At 38.7% G+C, this 13,584-nt stretch overlaps 1 protein-coding gene across 6 annotated transcripts in view; it reads left to right on the top strand.

The window, feature by feature from the left end:
* Positions 1-13,584, top strand: part of LOC138961517 (adhesion G-protein coupled receptor G6-like) — a 437,302-nt gene that overhangs the window by 91,551 nt on the left and 332,167 nt on the right. For 4 of the 6 annotated variants that reach the window (XM_070333174.1, XM_070333170.1, XM_070333171.1 and 1 more), the window contains 6 exons: positions 4,113-4,236; positions 6,132-6,276; positions 7,276-7,351; positions 8,223-8,502; positions 8,881-9,001; positions 10,448-10,477. In XM_070333174.1, coding sequence (XP_070189275.1) covers positions 4,113-4,236; positions 6,132-6,276; positions 7,276-7,351; positions 8,223-8,502; positions 8,881-9,001; positions 10,448-10,477 — 776 coding nt within the window. Of the gene's footprint in view, positions 1-298; positions 332-4,112; positions 4,237-6,131; positions 6,277-7,275; positions 7,352-8,222; positions 8,503-8,880; positions 9,002-10,447; positions 10,478-13,584 lie in introns of all 6 variants that reach the window. The other 2 variants (XM_070333172.1, XM_070333173.1) reach the window with 2 other exon arrangements.

Raw genomic sequence — 13,584 nt, 5'->3', positions numbered from 1 at the left:
TTCAAAACTTATCCTTCAGGAAAAAAGTTAAGAGCTTTAAGCCTTGGACATCTGAAAAATTGTAATTCGTATAACAGTCGTGTGCTGCCTTGCGTTATTTTTTTTGTACAAACAGATTTTTAAATCTCAGGGCAGTAGTTTTTCTTCTTAATGCTTTTACAACTTGAAACACCGAAATCACATGCTTTCATGCAATTTTGTCAAGCCATCGTTGTGCTTTCACACTATCTGATGATCACATTATTATGAATACAGATCTTGTATCAGGATTTTGAAATGTGTCGACTTACCGTTGCAGGAATTCGTATGGCTCTTGGTCACTGACGGAGCAGTATGTCTAAGTTGATTCAAATTGCTTTTATCTTTTCGCTCGTCACGATATAAAAAGCCCAATATCGTATCGCATCCGTATAACGCTTCATGAAACCCGAAAACTGTTTTAATACTTGCATCGGGGTATTTTGGAAATATTACATTTAATGTGGGATACATTATTATATTACCCAGGTGGGGGATAATCAACACATTTTTGCAATTAACCTTCAACTGATGCTGTTAACCTTGCCCCTGGAATTGGGTTAACATTTATTGACATTGTGTTCGAAGGCCGGAATATTCTCCGTGTATATAGATTCTTGGCAAATGATGTGCCCTTTGAAGTGTATATTGTGACCTGCGAATGTTTCGTTTTGTTTTTCAATTTGAACAATGTGTCTATTTTATGTTTTCGTCAGTTTTATGAAATATACTTTGCAGTTACTTTATTCCTACTTTGGGTCTTTCTTTTCAGCTCAAGTTATCTATTTCTCTTTAGTCTTTTATGAAATGCACATCAGATAATCTGTCTGTATGTCTGTATCCCCCGAGCATATCACTATTCTGAGCTAGTGGCCAGATATATTCATTTCTTTGTATAAAATCTATTTTGTAGACAAACACTTTGTGCTTTAAGTAGAACAATAAGATAAAACAGACATACCACGTGCACTATAGATGCAGTTGGAGATAGCACAACGTCGCTTCTCCCTCTTAGATATGAAGATACAATGTACCCCTTTTTTCTCTCTGCACTACCCTCCAGCTTATCCTGCCAAGTAGACAATTGCTTAAAGCTGAAAAGTATTCATTTTTACCACTTAATTAACGTATGGACGAAGAAGAGCAAACCATAAAACCCGAGTCTGTATTTTATAAGCCGGTATAGTGTCCATTGATGTGCGTGTGTCCCAACTGACTGCAACAATTCTCCCACTGAAAACCCGAGCTGTTAGGCCAAAACAAAGTCTGTTTACGGTAACATAGGCAAACAAACATATTTTTAAGTTATTTTGCCAAAAAACAGATTTTTTAATTTTATTTCTCAAATGCCAAAAAAAAGTCTAGGGTCGCGCAAAAAGATAGGGTCGGTCGGGATACCGTAAACATACTATTTTTTTTGGCCTTAAACAATTTCTCAGTCTGACTGCACACCTTGATAGCCAGATAGCAAACTTTACTAGCCAAACCAACAATTTGTTTCAGCAACTTTACTCGCGTTTTGCGAGTAGATAAACATGTCTACTCGCCAGTTACATGTTTCTACTCGCCATGGCGAGTAAAATACTCGCCACTTTCAGGCCTGGTCTATCAAAAATAAAGCCACAATGAAAGCTTATTTCGAGCACTGTACTGACAGGACTGACACTGAAAGTAGACTGAGAAGTTGGTTGATAGCTGGGGATTTTATATGGTTGCACAGTGGGAGACTTGGTGAGAACTGTTGGGACACGCACACCCACATTATGGCATTCCGTTTGTCAAATAATTATTTGAATACTTTTTCATTTTTTTTCACCAGTTTTAGCTAAATAATCATTATTTAGAAGCTCATGTGCTAAATAAGTAATTGTTTATAAACAATGTAAAAGTATCCAAATAATTATTTGACAAACGGAATGCCAGACGCCCATCAGGGTATCACGATCCAGGCTACCTACTCAAAGGTAGACGCGTCCTTTAGTCAAAATATAGGTAATTGGACAAAATAGGTCCTCTTCAGCTTTAATTGTTTCCTACCTCTGTGTTTCTTTACACTGCACTCAAGGAGAACGCTGGGCAGATCGTGGCACAACTGCAATGCCACCAGAAAAGAAAGGTCGCCGTGCTGAGTTGTGTTCCTTGTCGTTGGTGTAGTCAGTAGTTGTCTGTGCAACGTGCCGTCTGCTTTCAGTGTGTTGTCAAGTCTTTGATATCCGTTGTATCACCGTAATCTGTCATTGTTAAATGTTACGTCCCCTGAAGTCATCACGTGACAGCGCAGTCAACCTGCGGGGGTGAACATTGTCTGTCGTGGCATTGTGGATTGTCTGTTATCGTGGCATTGTCAAGTGTCTGCAGTTCTTCTGGCATTGTGCAGCATTCGATGTCACAATGAACTGTGTGCTGTTGGTGTGTCAGTGTGTCAGTGGCAGTTGAAAAATTGTCGGCAGTCAATGTGTCATCGTGAAATGTTTGCAGCCCGTGTGTCATTGTTCAGCCGTGAACGAATTGTGTGTCGATGGCAAACAGACTGCAGATACTGTGCCACTGTGTATTGTCCACCGCCACTGTGCCGCTTCGAGTTGTCTCTAATGAGTATGAAAGGATTAACATGTCTGCAGTTGTTTTGTCATGGTTCCTTTGCCGCAGTTATTGTCCCGCTGCGAATATTTTTTACTCAGTATGTCTGCATTACAATGACTGCAGTTGTATTGTCAATGTTCCTTTGCCGCAGTAGCTGTGTTTCTGTAAATTGTCAGCAATCTGTGTTCCTCTGAGAATCGACGGAAATGTATGATTCCGTGGGAAGTTTACGATTCCAGTGTGCTAGGACATATTTTGCAGCCAGTGTGTGGGTTTAAATTGTCCAAAATTCAAGGTTCTGGTGTGAAGAACCTGTGTACAGTTTTTGTACCCATATTGTGTGTATCAATATAAGCTGTCTTCCACTGTTTATGCGCTTCATCCATCTTTTATATACTCAGTGCAATGTTTGAACTGACTGAGTTTATTTTGACATTCTGTTACCTTGTGCCGTTTTTTTGTTTTGTTGTTGTTGTTTTGTTTTTGTTTTTGTTTTGCTTGTTCGTTTGTGTTTGTTGAATTGTTTGATTGTTATTTTTTTCTCTGGAGGAAATTAACCAGTTCTGGCACTGGTTTATTGTAATTTATTTAAAGATACCTTCCTATTTGTGCGTAAAAGATCATGTTCACCAACTTGAGAAAAATCTAATCAACAGCCTAGCTGCAATTTGTACAGGATGGGAATATTTTGCTGAACAAATTTCGTAATTGACGCTTTTGTCAATCTATGGACTGATAATTCAGCAGCCCCAAACTGCCTACTCTACACGGAACGTGGATGGGTTGTTGAGTCTATTTCGAAAGATGTTCTTATTCCGTGTAAGGCTGTAACGGTCGATATTGTACGTGGGACGGTTGGTATCATTGAATTACCACTGGCTTCAGTTCCCTCGCCTTTTTTCTCGTTCTGCATGTCTTTTATTGTAGTATTTTGTACAGGATCAGATTTAGTTATGTTTTCCTTACCCTATTCCTTTCCCGTTTTTTTATGTCTGGTGTTCGGTATTTTTCTTCAACACAAAAATGTTTATAGGGGTGCACAGATCTGCCATAGTTGTTACTTTGAATACATTATGTTAAATATAATTCTTCATGATCTTTTCTTGGTTAAATTTAATCTAAAAAGCCGTGAAATAATATAGACGGGCTGAGATTTAAAAGCAAGCAGATATTGAATGTGAATGCATAATAGGCCTACATACTTCACCACATATTTAAAATATTGATTTCTTGACTTATCTACATTTTTCATCGCCGGTAGGCATCTCTTAAGGGTGTTTTCTCAGCGTTAACTGTCCATTGAAAAACTTCAGTTACAAGTATTATTATCCAGATCAATTCTCACCTGAAAGCAAAGTCATCGACCTAATGTTTTACACTCATTACTGATTTTATTTCATGTTATTATTGTTTTCTTGTCATTTTATTCATCAAATGATTCTAAATCCTAAGTGTCGCTTCTAATGGAACTTCAAGAGATCAGTTTTCATTGTGGAGTTTTGCACGTGCAGGAAATTACGCCGAGACAATCCCTCTAAGATCTTGGTCAACCTGTGCATTGCGCTGGCTCTGTCCAACCTGGTGTTTGTGGCTGGAATGCACCCTTACGCACTGGAAAACACGGTCGGCTGTAAAGTAAGTATATTTGATCGAGTATAGTATGCATGCTGCAATGTATCGCGTCGTCATGGAGTTTTGGCGTAACTAATTTCAGACAGCTTTTCAAACGAAGGCCGAAACTGATTTTTAAAAATAAATTATGAAATAGTGTTTATTTTTGTTCCTGGTATGGATTGAAGGATAAAAGAATGTTAAAACATGTATTGTGCATCGTATTTTAGAGGATATTTCTCATGGAAAATGATTTACTTAGTCTAACGCACAAAAACATCAAAATTATTATTATTATTATTGTGATCATTTTTATGCGCCTAATCTAGATATAGCCCTAGGCGCTTACATATTAATTTCTGCCGTTTGAAATGGAATTTTTTACAGACAGACAGACAAACAGACTTTTTTACACACAATATATAACGCATTCACATCGGCCAGTAAAGCTCAGTAGCCTATTAGGCGAGCATTCACCTTTCACGGCCTTTATTCCAAGTCAAACGGGTATTTGGTGGACATTTTTATCTATGCCTATACAATTTTGACAGGAAAGACCCTTTTGTCAATCGTGGGATCTTTAACGTGCACACCCCAATGTAGTGTACACGAAGGGACCTCGGTTTTTCGTCTCATCCGAAAGACTAGCACTTGAACCCACCACCTAGGTTAGGAAAGGGGGGAGAAAATTGCGGCCTGACCCAGGGTCGAACACGCAACCTCTCGCTTCCGAGCGCAAGTGCGTTACCACTCGGCCACCCAGTCACCTAGAATTGAGTTACGCCAACATGCCAAGACGCCGACGATATTCTCGTATAGCCTGGATGCTCCATTATGTTAAGTATATTCTGTATGCCTTGATGCCTGTCTTTTCATAGAAAAGTGGAAGCACATTTACATCTGCTTTTCGGCTTTTTTGTATCTTTTTATTATAATTATTTCGGTTATAGTGCTGGGTTACTTTTATGTACTCTCTGTGTAATCGTTGTAATGGGCTTTGCGAATCGAGGCTCCATTTTTAATGAACGTATCATCGCTCTTTCATTCGATGTGTCTTAGGCGTTCGAGATAATGCAAACATTTCATCAATTTTCTTGTATTTAGGGGGAAAGAATATGAAGGGAATCAACTACCTAGACCCATGTACCCATGAGCTATCATGAATTTTAAATCGCCTTTGCTTCGTTCTTCCTTTATATTCTTCTTTCTTATGGATGTTATAGGTCATTGGAATACTGCAATTACTAACGTCAGTACTTAGTAGAGATGTCACATTTAACGTTTAAAAAATGTGATAATTCAATGCCCATTTTTGTTACTTAAAAGAGATGTCACATTTAACTTTTTTTATAATGTGATCATTCAATGCCCATTTTTGTTACTTAAAAGAGATGTCACATTTAACTTTTTTTATAATGTGATCATTCAATGCCCATTTTTGTTACTTTAAAGAGATGTCACATTTAACTTTTTTTATAATGTGATCATTCAATGCCCATTTTTGTTACTTAAAAGAGATGTCACATTTAACTTTTTTATAATGTGATCATTCAATGCCCATTTTTGTTACTTAAAAGAGATGTCATATTTAACGTTTAAAAAATGTGATCATTCAATGCCCATTTTTGTTACTTAAAAGAGATGTCACATTTAACTTTTTTATAATGTGATCATTCAATGCCCATTTTTGTTACTTAAAAGAGATGTCACATTTAACGTTTAAAAAATGTGATCATTCAATGCCCATTTTTGTTACTTAAAAGAGATGTCACATTTAACGTTTAAAAAATGTGATCATTCAATGCCCATTTTTGTTACTTAAAAGAGATGTCACAATTAACTTTTGTATAATGTGATAATTCAATGCCCATGTCAGTGTGATATCCTCTGTAACGTGACTGAATTATCTGTTCTTCCAGGTTGTCGCCGTGCTGCTACACTTCTCGCTGTTGTCTTCTCTGTGCTGGATGGCTGTGGAGGCTTTCTACATGTACCTTGCCCTGGTGCTCGTCTTCAAGACGTACTACACTAACTTCATCCTCAAGTGCTCGCTCGTCGGATGGGGTAAAGCTATCAGTTTCCACAAATGTGACCCTCCACCACGAAAGAGTCGCATGTCACCTCGCGCGGTTCTGCGCTAGGCTTAATATAAGTCCGGGGAATGTCTGGTAACAGTGTGAGGGTCACCTTAGTCACAGGCTTATAACTCAAACAGTTTTCGCTCTTTTCTAAAACGGGTTTCACCACTGGATAGAGCATAAAAAACTCTGTATGAAAATGTAAAAATATGAAAATCATGCAAAGGTGACATGTGACTTATTCCGTGGTGGAGGGTCACAAATAGATCCTCTTAATATTCCAAGCTCTCGCAAGCGAACTTTTAAGCTTAGCAAAGAGCATGCGGAACGGGTATCTTGCGAGGGCACCTCAGATTCCCCAAAGTTGTATAGATTGTTGATACACATCTTTGGACTTACTTCCTTTCTGCCCGTGTGCCTTTTTGTCTGTCTGTGTCCGTTTCTTATTCATCAACTCTTTCTCACAGCGTTCCCATTCTGTTCAAGACATTATATTTTAGGGCGAATATATTTCAAAAGCTCATGCATTTCATACACAATGCTGTTTAAGTCCTACTACGATTTAGCGAGATAACTGAAATGCAAGCAGCTAATTGGTTTTTAACTTATATTTTAATACACTTAATATCTTAACGAACGCTATCCTAAATGTTAAACACTCCTGAGTGAATGGACTTATTTATACTTAAAAATGTTATCAGAGTGTTTATGTGGGGGGTTGCTTGTTTGTGTGGTAATGTTATTCTAAAAATAATACTAATGATAATAAGGGTATTTTTACGATGCAAATCCTATGATACTTACAAGAGCCTAACAGTCTAAAAAACAAACATTTAATAAAGCTAAAATACATACAGAAATAAACAAATAGTATTGTAGCCGATGCAGATTCAAACATATCAAAGTAAAGTATCAGTTTCAAACAAAATAAGTATTCACACAGAACACCATGTATATTGATTCCATGTTGTGTTTAATTGGACAGGTATCCCACTGCTAATTATCATCGTCACCCTGGGCATCAATGAGACTGACAACTATGGACCCCTGGGCACAGGAGTGTAAGTGTTCGAGCGTTCGCATGAAATAAATTCTTTTTCTTCTTTTGATTTACCGTGGTGACGCCTTTTCTGACTGTACATTTTTACTTTTGATCCATTGATTGCATGCCTGTAAATGTCACCTCAAATTTGCGTTTGTATGCACACCCGTCAGCGTTTTTGCTGTGTCACGTGTGTATGACAACGAGGTTTGTGTACTGGTTGTTTCCAGTTAATTTATTGTAATTCAAAGTATTAACACTGTGTGCGTACTAGCTGTTCCCAGTTATTTCAATTCTTCCATTCGATTCATAACTGATTTGCCAACCACCGAAATGTACAAGTTACAGAATGAATGAATGAATACATGGCGTCCTACTGGAAGATGGCGATATCTTCTCATGGGTGTAATCCTTGAAACATGAAATGAAGCTGGTACTACCACAGAACATAATGGTTCGATTACACCAGACTACGTTCCGAAATACCTCTGGCGGGTTTGTTTAGGTTGTGGAAGAATCACTCTAGACCACAGGCTCTCGTCACGAGGTGGGCGGGGCCTATGTCTTGGATGTCACTTGTGATGGACGGTCGTCTTTTCTTATGGTTTATACTGGTAAATAGTAGTAGTCTTGAGAGCGCACAGGCCCCGCCCACTTTGATCCCGACCCGCTCCTGACGAGTGCCTGTGCTCTAGATCTATACTCTTGCTTTTATTGGCCTGTCACTGGCGAGGGGTGTGTCTGAAACACGTAGACAAGGAGCACGTTTGTAAAGCTCGCTTCAACATGAACTAATGCAAGAGTATTATCACTTTCACAACCAATACAAGCCTGACAGATGGATTTCCAGAGTTGGACTATTTGCACTTCACTTTACTGTTCTCTTCCAGGTGTTGGCTGAAGGACATTGCCTTCTACGCAGCCTTCGTGGGTCCAGTGGGCCTCATCCTCCTCATCAACATCATCGCCTTCATCATGGTCATCCGTCAGATCATCGGCATGAAGGACCGCAAGCTCAACAAGTCGGACTCCTTCACCGTGTCCCAGCAGCTGAGGGGAGCCCTCGGCGTGGCCATCCTGCTCGGTCTCACTTGGGTCTTCGGCTTCATGGCCGTGTCCCAGGCTGCCGTGGTCTTCTATTACCTCTTTGCTATCTTCAACTCACTGCAGGTGAGCAGGAATTCTTCAGTAGACATGCTGAAATGGATCTCTTTGCGTGTTCCTAAAGCCTGTCCTTAACTGGGCGAAGCTGGCCGCGCGGAGGTTTAGCACTGAGTTGTTTGTGAAAAAAAGACTTCGGGAAGTCTTTGCGAAGTCGACTTCGGGCTCAATTAAAGACCGCCTTAAAGGTGTGTCAAAATCAAAAGTTGCCAATCGTTGTCTTCAGTACAAGCGTATGTTTTCCTCTTTTTCTTTGTACAGGGTTTGTGGATCTTCAAATGTTAAAATGGATCTGTTTGTGTGTCCCTAAAGCTGTGTGAAAATCAAGAGTTGCCAATCGTTGATTTTGGTATAAGCGTATGTTTTTGTCTGTTTTTCTTTGTACAGGGTTTGTGGATCTTCATATTCTATTGTGTGATGAAGAAGGAGGCAAGGAACTCGTGGCTCCGAGCTCTGCCCTGCTGTCCCACATTCGATGACAAGTCTGGTGTCATCACCAGCAGTAGAGGTAAGCTGACGTCACATCTCCTGACCTCTTTTTTACGTCATAAGACCGTGTATACTACATCACCGTTATTTTTGTTTTGTTTTTTAATTTAAAATATGTCTGATTTAAAACTATTTTCCTTCAATTGTTTCAAATACCCCTTTTTCAGTTCAATTCTCATACAAGAGGTTACAGCGAAAATAACTGGGGCGTTTGTATTATGCTTTAAAGCTCTGGTATGTTTGATTTTGAAGCTTTTCATGGATTGGAAAGGGAAGAGGTGACGGGGGATTCCTATGGTGTTTATTGGTGATAAGTGCTGGTGTTTACTAGCAATTCCTTCGAAAAGAAGTTAACATTGTTTTTTTTCCTAAATCAGTACAGATATAGAGAATACTACATGGCTTGCTGTGTCGTACCAGATTTACACGAGTTGTTTTTAAAAATATTGAACTGCGAGCGAAAGCGAGCTGTTCACTATTTGAAAAAGCAACGAGTGTAAATCTGGTACGACACAGCAATCCATGTAGTATTCTGTTTATCCTACATACTGTACTTACGTGTATTTTACTGAAAATGTCCTGCAGTCGAGGCAGCTAGCTTGAAGACGCTTGTTTTGGAACCTCGATCTCTTCTAAAGCCTCGTGCAATCTATTACGTCGGAGTAAAGAAACGTCACCCTAAAAGTGTGGCGTGACGTGTTAGTTCTAAAAATAAAATTCATCGAAGGTAATTAGCAAGCGCAATTTTTTTCTTCTATAATGACGTTTGTCTCGGTGACTTTGGCATCATAAGTATTGCAAAAACAGGTCCCTGCCAGACTTGCTTGACATGACCGCATTTACATGATATACACACGTGTGATTTGAACGATTATTATCTCACGAGTGTCTCTCTCACGTATGTAGGATAAATTATGTTTAAAAAACCCTAAACTATCTGAGAAATGATTCAGCTTGTAAAGTCTTATTCAGACACTCTGCTGTAAAAGCATTTGTTAAAGTGATAAAATAAAGCACAAAGACAAAACATACATGATTTGACCGAAGGAGACGACACTGCTTGAAATCACAACACTACAGTTTCAACTCTTGGGTGTTTATCGAGTGACATAGATGACGAGGCAAAACAAAAAAATGAAGGCAAGCAATCGCACAAAAAGAAGAAATAGAGCTGTTACATTCCAAGAAAATGACATGGTAGAAAGGACTACAGTTGTTAAAGTGATTTGGCAGAGTATTCCATAACATTATGGTTTAATAAGCGCATTTCTTCAAAAACATATTTGGTATGCAATTATGTAACGTTATTCAAATGAAATATAATGTTTTATGCAGATAATCAAAATGTTCATTATTACATCAGCAAGAATCAAGTGTTTTCGCAAAGGAGTTCAGTACATTATGATGTGATAAGCATGATATATTATTTTTACGTAATTCAAATGACATGTTATGTCTTGTGTAGACAATCATGAACAGACACAAAATCGCATTGGTAAGTTCTGTAGGCCTTGCGAGAGTGTGATATTTTTTATATTCTTATTTTCGCATGCTTTTGCAAGTAACATTGATTTTAGTTTTTTTCCCCCAGTTGTTTCATGGTTTTGTTAATTGTATGTTCCCCTCTAGTGCCGATGTTGGTTAGTGGGTGTTGTATTTTGTGCTTCATGAATCACATACATTTGCTTTCTTTGCTTCCTCTAACTAACTGTTGAAAAAGAAATCCTGAAGATACCTTCCTTTCCATGTATGTAAGGCCAAAAAAAAAAAAGGTCTGTTTACGGTAACATAGGCCCAAAAAATAGGGTCGGTCGGTCGGGATTTTTTTTTTCCCCAAAAAACCATATTTTTACGTTATTTTGCCAAAAAAACAAAAGATTTTTTTTTTTTTTTTCCCCAAATGCCAAAAAAAAGTCTAGGGTCGCGCGAAAAAAATAGGGTCGGTCGGGTTACCGTAAACAGACCTATTTTTTTTTGTTGGCCTAAGCAATACTGAACACCCACACGGTTCTGTCCAGGCTTTTACATGTGATAAGCGCAACCTGAAACTTGGACAATTGTGACCCTCCACCACGAAATGAGTCGCATGTCACCTCGCGCGGTTCTGCGCTAGGCTTAATATAAGTCCGGGGAGTGTCTGGTAACAGTGTGAGGGTGCCCTTAGTCACAGGCTTATAACTCAAACAGTTGTCGCTCTTTTCTAAAACGGTTTTCACCACTGGATAGAGCATAAACAACTCTTTAGGAAAAGTTAAAAATTTGAAAATCATGCAAAGGTGACATGCGACTCATTCTGTTGTGGAGGGTCACAAATACACACAATTAAATCTATATCTTCGTTGCTTTCTGTGCAGGGTTGAAATTTTTCATTCATTATTTTCAGAGATCGATATAGGTGTCAGTTACAAGATTGAGACTTGAAAATAAAAATCGAACTCTACACTGACACACAGATACACAGGCTCACATACAGATAAACAAAACACACAGAGACACATACAGACAGACAGAGATAAACAGACATTCAGACAGACAGACAGACACACAGTCACACACACACAGTCACACACACACGTACCTAAAGTGTGGATGGTTACCTAAGAGGCGGCACTGGGTGTAGTGCCTTTCTAGTGCACTTGCACTACAACAGCACTGGGTGCAGTACTCGCTCCGGCATCGAAGAATTTTGCACTAAAAAATGCACAAAATTTGACCTATTTCGTCGCCTATAGAGGACGGAAAGAATGTCATTTTGAACATTGTTATGACATTCTTTCCGTCAAAAAAGTCAATTTAACGGTGTTAAATGTAGCGACCATCCACACAATTAGGTTGCCATCCAGAGTTTAGGTTGCCATCCACACACACATGCACACACACACACACACGTACACACACACGTACACAAAAACACACACACAAAAACACACACACACACACACACACTTACAGACACATTAACACACTCTCACACACACACTCACACACACACACACACACACACTTACAAACACATTAACACACTCACACACACACACACACACACACACACACACACACACACACACACACTCACACACACACACTTACAGACACACACATACGCTAACACACTCACAGACACACACAACAACCAGACTTTTGAAGTCAATTTGTATGTGTCAAAGTGGAATGTAGCTTGTAACAATGTAAAAGCCTAGACGGGTCTATGGTGTCTTACAATTAAGTAAACTCACGAAGGAAAGTGTCTTCATTAAACATGTACATGGTAAGTATTCTTTGCATTGTTTTATTGGCAGTGCCAATTAGAGTGTGTTGTTTACGCTAGAAAACCTTTCGTTGTGTTTTTTGAACAAAAATGTCGACATCACCACTGAGGGCAAGATGTGTTCTGTATAGTTTGCGGAGGCTAGTTTCAATTTAAAATAGTGTATGTGCTTCGATTTTTAGGCAATAAGCATAAAGGAATATTGTTGCTTGTCGGTGTGCACTAATGTTGTCTGTGATAACCATTATCCATGTGGTGTTTTTGACTGTACATTTTTCTTTCCTCACAAATTCAGGTGTGATAATTTCAACTCTATGCACTGAAATAGAAATTTTGGTGTACATTTCTTAAATCTATGAATCTTTTCCTTTCTTGATGTTTCTTCGATCTGCACTCTATATTTGTGTGTGGGTGTGTGTGTGTGTGTGTGTGTGTGTGTGTGTGTGTGTGTGTGTGTGTGTGTGTGTGTGTGTGAGATTTTTCTGCGTGGGTCCTATGTCGCCCTTTTTACATTTAGTCAAGTTTTGACTAAATGTTTTAACATAGAGGGGGAATCGAGACGAGGGTCGTGGTGTGTGTGTGTGTGTGTGTGTGTGTGTGTGTGTGTGTGTGTGTGTGTGTGTGTGTGTGTGTGTGTGTGTGTGTGTGTGTGTGTGTGTGTAGAGCGATTCAGACTAAACTACTGGACCGATCTTTATGACATTTTACATGAGAGTTCCTGGGTATGAAATCCCCAGACGCGTTTTTCATTTTTTCGATAAATGTCTTTTATGACGTAACATCTGGCTTTTTGTAAAAGTTGAGGCGGCACTGTCACACCTTCATTTTTCAATCAAATTGATTGAAATTTTGGCCAAGCAATCTTCGACGAAGGCCGGACTTCGGTATTGCATTTCAGCATGGAGGCATACAAATTAAATAATGACTTTGGTCATTACAAATCTGAAAATTGTAATTAAAATTAGTTTTTTATAAAACGATCCAAATTTACTTTTATTTTATTTCTTCATCATGTTCTGATTCCAAAAACATATAAATATGTTATATTTGGATTAAAAACAAGCTCTGAAAATTAAAAATATAAAAATTATGATTAAAATTAAATTTCCGAAATCGTTTTAAAAACAATTTCATCTTATTCCTTCCTAGTCGGCTCCTGATTCCAAAAACATATAGATATGATATGTTTGGATTAAAAACACGCTCAGAAAGTTGAAACGAAGAGAGGTACAGTAAAGCGTGCTATGCAGCACAGCGAAACCACTACCGCGCTAAACAGTCTCGTCAGTTTTACTGCGTTTTGCACGAGCGGCGGACTACGGTCATTGTGAAAA

Source organism: Littorina saxatilis, linkage group LG3, assembly GCF_037325665.1.
Source record: "Littorina saxatilis isolate snail1 linkage group LG3, US_GU_Lsax_2.0, whole genome shotgun sequence".
In the NCBI taxonomy this organism is placed as follows: domain Eukaryota; kingdom Metazoa; phylum Mollusca; class Gastropoda; order Littorinimorpha; family Littorinidae; genus Littorina; species Littorina saxatilis.
The sequence above is the reverse complement of the archived record's forward strand: the minus strand, read 5'-3'. Positions and strand labels throughout refer to the sequence as shown.